This window comes from Aulonocara sp. 'chitande type north' Nkhata Bay, linkage group LG1, assembly GCF_057382095.1.
Source record: "Aulonocara sp. 'chitande type north' Nkhata Bay isolate Kocher_YH1m ecotype deep benthic linkage group LG1, A_spYH_male_GT1.1, whole genome shotgun sequence".
NCBI classification, from domain to species: domain Eukaryota; kingdom Metazoa; phylum Chordata; class Actinopteri; order Cichliformes; family Cichlidae; genus Aulonocara; species Aulonocara sp. 'chitande type north' Nkhata Bay.
Window position 1 is genome coordinate 36,483,469 of NC_141344.1, and position 5,242 is coordinate 36,488,710.

The window sequence follows — 5,242 nt, forward strand, 5'->3', positions numbered from 1 at the left end:
AAATGAGTGCAGTTACATGTAGCCTTAATGAACTGATTGACATGTTTAAATGTTTTAAGAAAAAATCTCCACCCACATGTTATTTGGCTGCCGATCTCTCCTCTTCCCACAGACGCCTTCGACCGTGAGTACAAGTTGGCGTACGATCGCCTTACACCCAACCTGGTGAAGCTGACCCACAACTGTGACCGTCCTCCGAGCACAGGTGTCATGGAGTGTCGCAGGACTTTTGGAGAGCCTTACTTGTAAAGAGTCACCTAAACACACCATGATTAACTCTCATTATCCTCATTGTTGCTTTAAGACTAGCTCAGGAAACCAGTTGGAAGACCACGAATGTGCACTACGGGAATGTTTGGGGGAACTCTGTAAGCGCTCATAGGGGTACAGGTGACTGTGGACAGCATTATGTAGCCTGAAGTTTTAGAGACTTCTATCTATGAGGACAGAAACACTACACGCAGCGTTCATAAACTCCTCTCCATGCAGTGTCGAGTGAGCCGCAACAGCTTACATTGGGAATGAGTGACAGTGATGCAGATATCCTGTAAATACAAAACAGGAAAGGATTTTTTTAATGTACCATTCTTATTGTATATCATTTCATCATATGAAGACTAATATTAGCAATATTTTAACTGGAACTTTATTTATACAAAGTCAGCTTATGTATTGTACCGTCCTTTTGTTATGTGCAGTGTTTGACTTTGACCTGTGGTCACTGGCCGTCTTCTCGTCTTGCAGTTTTAAACCAGGAAAAATGTTTTCGCTCAGTGTGGAAAAGATGCAGTACATGTTTGGTGTGTGTTTTCAGTGAGCTTTCTATGCTTTATGAGATGGAACTTTTTAAATTAGATCTGCATCAATTTTGAAGACAGATTGCATATATCTACAGGCTTTCTAGTTGTCAGCGAAAAGTGAAGGAACGTAAAGCCAACACGGTGGTTTACAGAAGCCCTGAGAGGCGAGTGAGGCAAACAAAATCAAATGAATCTGATATAAAGTGTCCTGTATTTATGACTAAAGACCAAGCTGGGAAAAATGGTCTACCTTCCCTTCTCTGAAACACAGGGGAAAAGCATGATCCTGCATTTACAAAGCATTTGTTTTTCACTGTTTAAGCCATAAACATCAGAGTTACAAAATAGTTTTTTCATAAAAATAAACAGCAGAAACACGTCACAGTGACAGAGTAAAAGACCCTATCATAAATCAGTTCAGATTAAACAGCACATTTCATTGTAAAAAAACAATCATGTTCATTACTTTAAATCAGTGAATGTTATGACCCTGATCCTCTCAGGGAGCGATGAATGCTGATCACGTTAATCTTTTCTTGTACTGAAGAGCATATGTCCTTATTACCAGATCAAGTGTATTTTTTTTCACTTGTCAGAGAAAATGGTATGTTTGGGGTTTGTTTACAAAAAACGATTTCTGAGCTTTAAGCTATTCATCCCCATGAAAAGTACCACTTTTAGTCTTCTTCAGCAGGGTGTTTGTTGTCAGAGTACATATCAGTGTTACAGAGGTGTTACCGGCCCTATAGGAAGCCACATAGCGGTGAGGAAGAGGGCAGATTGCGGACAGGTGAGTCTTCTGCAGCCAATCAGCATTAAAGCTCAATCAGAGCGGTTAACAGGGATGGCAGACAATCTATGATAGATGGAGCAGTGAGGCATGTGTAACACCTCCACCTTCACCTCAACCACAAAAAAAGATAACATGTCACCAAACCATTGTTTTTTTACTTTGAAACTTGACTTGATGTTCAAAGGCTATAAAAATAATAGCCAACACATCTGCCACTGGTATGAGTTACACATGAGTGCGTCGCATTTGTTTACATTCATTTTCGTGGTCTAACCCGAATCGAGAGATGAATTTGGGGTTGTAAGAGTTCACAGCATGAATTAGTTCAAATTAAATATTTTAAATGGCAAACATATACACAGTCAGCCATAATAACAATAATAATAACAATAATAATAACAACAATAATAATACTGAACCTTTTATGCAGTTTTTTTGTTATTCACAGTTATTTCTTTAATTCGTGATGATAACAGCAGACTGAAATTTAAAGTCAAAGTAAACTTTATTTGTCATGCTGGCCACACAAGGACTGCATAGTGGGACAAAACTGTGTTTCTCCTAGAACACCATGCACTATAGTCATAGTAATTATACATGAATACCCAGCTAAGATCAAAATCTACAAATATTGCACAGCAGAAACTTAGGCACTATATGTGAATCTTTGTACTGATGAATATTAAAAACATAGGTGCTCATGTTATGCAGACACTGAAAATATTGCACAAATTAGCAGCAGTTACAGAGACATTTTGTGTGAGAGTTTGCATATACAACAGTTCTTGGATTGGTGTGTGATAGTGTGTATTTAAAGAGAGTTCAGGACTCTAATGCTGCGATAGCGTTTTTTAGAGGGCAGGATGGTAAACGGTTTGCGTGTCGGCAGCTCTGTGCAGGCAGGATTTGGTGTGTGGTCCTGTGGGGATGAGAGAGGAGACCTGGCGACCTGACCTGGTGTCTTCACCATTCTCTGAAGTTTGCTCTGAGATGTTGCTCTCTGTAGTGCTTCTGTGGGAAGTGTTGAGGGCAGAAGGGAGTCTGATTGCTCTTCTTGACCGCTTCAGGAAGCGCAAGCGCTGCTGTCTACCTTTTGATGAGGAAGGTGGTATCTGTAAGCCCAGGAACCCGGTGCTGTTAACTAGCAGTGCGGTGCTGTCAAGGATTGTGGGTGGAGTGTGGGATAAATAGCGTGAACAATCACCCTTACAACATACAATATCAATTGATCTATGTGACCTAAATCACTTTATCTGGAGGGAAAACCAAAGTGAAGTTTTGATTTGTTGGTAACAATTATCCAACTATAAAGATATCAATGAGTCTTAGCGGAGGTTAATAAAAGAGCTTTGTGTTTATGGTACAAACTGTAAAGTCCCACCTGTCATTTAATAACAGCATATCTGAGTGTTTATTGCACATGCAGCCAGTTAAGCCTGTGGCTGAATCAAATGACTTTAATCTCATTGCCTTCTGCTTCCATATCGGTTTAATACAATAATCCAAATCATTTTAATGTCTTGGACCTCAAGGTGGCTCCTGTGTTTTGTGTTGTCTCTTCTTTGCTTGTCTATGGATGCAGGTTGTCACCTGCCACCGAGCAGCCAGGATGCCAGAATCTTTTGGGAACATATGTGGAGAAAAGGTTTAAATTTTTCACTCTGGCAACATCCAGCCAGTTTTATTAGTGTTGTATCAGACTAAAGCTAAATTAAGAATTCTTATTTCAGCTAGCATAAACAAACAGTAAAAGAGGACTTTATTATAAAAAGTGGGATTTATGAAAAGCTTGATACCTGGAGATGTTTACACCCTGAGGTCTGTATCCACCATTGAATTTACTAAAGATTTAACTTTTGGACAGGTGTAAAGATAACAGAGTTCAACTTTGCAAAGAGCCTACTTCACTTTTAATTTGAATATAAAGTTCATATTTTAATTTTTTAAAACCCTTATGGGGTTATTTAAGTTCTAGAGACCGTATGATGTTATGTTGGAGAAAATCAAACGGACCCTGGAGTGCATTGCCTCTGTCGCTTATATTTGTTACTGCCTTAGTGAGGATATTAATCCAGCTTTGAAAGGCAGAGTGGTTGAAGGAGGACCCCTGACTCTGAAATCACCAAGGTCCTATGAATATCAGCCAAGTCTTTGATTTGTGGCATGGCTAAGCAAAACTGGAAAAGTTTAACAAGTTGCACGTCTTTGTCCCTGAAAAAAAACCCAAACCTTTAGGTGTGGAAATCTCTTTAACTGGTGAATTTTGATTTGGGAGATGACACATCAGCTTAGAAAGGCTGTGATTCATTTGTGGATTTCTGTTGTGTTTAAAAAACAATAGTACTGTAAAAATAAATGATTTTGCAGATTCTGGGCCATGTACATTTGAATTGCCCTTTGTATAAATCACATTTTATAACCGTGTATTCACACATGTGCAAAGGTCCTTTTAGAAGTGGTGAAGTTCTGACGTTCTGTACAGCGACCAGATCTACAGGACTGTTTAAGTGTAAATAAAATCATGTAAACCCTCAGTGTTGCTGTCTGTAGCGTCTTCTTCTTAAAATATTTAGTTTAAATGTATTTAATGTTTAAATCCGTCAATTGTGAGTAGGAGGAAGATTCCCAATGACTGGATTGAATTCTCAACGCAATCACAAGACGACGGCACGGGTCGCTGGCGAGAGGCAACCTGTCTGCAAACAGTCATGGTCTCACGTTGAGTCTGACTCAGTCTGTGTAGTTCATCGCCCATTGCACATGTTTGCTAAAAAAAATTCTGGTTGTGCTGTGGTCTCTAACCAGTTTCCCCTTATGTGACTGTAGAGTCAAAGAACTTCTAAATGCTTAAGAACTGTCACACTTTAGACATCAGCTTTCAGGAGGGACCTGCAAGACAACCCATAATGAATGGGGCTGCTGAAGCCTAAGACTGGACAAAAAAGAATACATTGACTTATCGTGTTGAAATGAGTGCTACGTCATATTTTTAAGTCAATCAGCCATCAGCCTTCTCAAGCAGAATGCTAGCTTTAAATGGCCAAATTGTGTTGCCTGTAAGAAAAGTTAACGCAAATGTCATTTTGTTTCAAGAAAAGCTAACATTTGGCTAACAAACCGACTAATGACATGTCATTGTTAAACTGTTAGCCTGGTTTTTCCTCCTGTCTGCAGTCTTAACAGGCGCCATCTTTATTAGTTGAAGATGTTTTATTCAGTATGAATCAAAACTGCAGTGAACCCATAAATCCATCAGCAAGGCCTTTCCCTTATACTGAGGTTTTGCGCACACATACCTGCAAACAACGTGACATAGATTTGTTGCACTCTTAGCTTGCTAGCTATTAGCATAAACATCACACAGTTTAATTGTAGTTTAATCTGCATATTTGTGTTTGGAGTGGGCGTTATAATCTACTATGCAACCACTTACAAGTGGAAATTCCAGCATCACTTCTGGGAAACAGACATACCATCAATTTTTATACTTAGCCAGTATAATGTACATTTAATTAAATACTTTTTATTAAAGAAGACAAAGGAAGAGGAAATACTTTCTGGTAGAACCAGTGTAACCATATATATTGTTTTAGATTAAAAGAACAGCATATTCTTTTCCAGTTCCCCAAAACACCGCACACTGTTCCAG

General features: G+C 39.0%; 1 protein-coding gene across 5 annotated transcripts in view; it reads left to right on the forward strand.

Annotated features, from left to right (window-relative positions):
* The window catches only part of LOC147339464 (C-myc promoter-binding protein-like), an 86,750-nt gene extending 82,628 nt beyond the window's left edge, over positions 1-4,122 (forward strand). For all 5 annotated transcript variants that reach the window (XM_086294465.1, XM_086294464.1, XM_086294467.1 and 2 more), the window contains one exon: positions 113-4,122. In XM_086294465.1, the coding sequence (XP_086150591.1) occupies positions 113-249 (137 nt within the window). In that variant the 3' untranslated portion in view covers positions 250-4,122. The remainder of the gene's footprint in view (positions 1-112) is intronic.
* Positions 4,123-5,242: the final 1,120 nt, after the last annotated feature.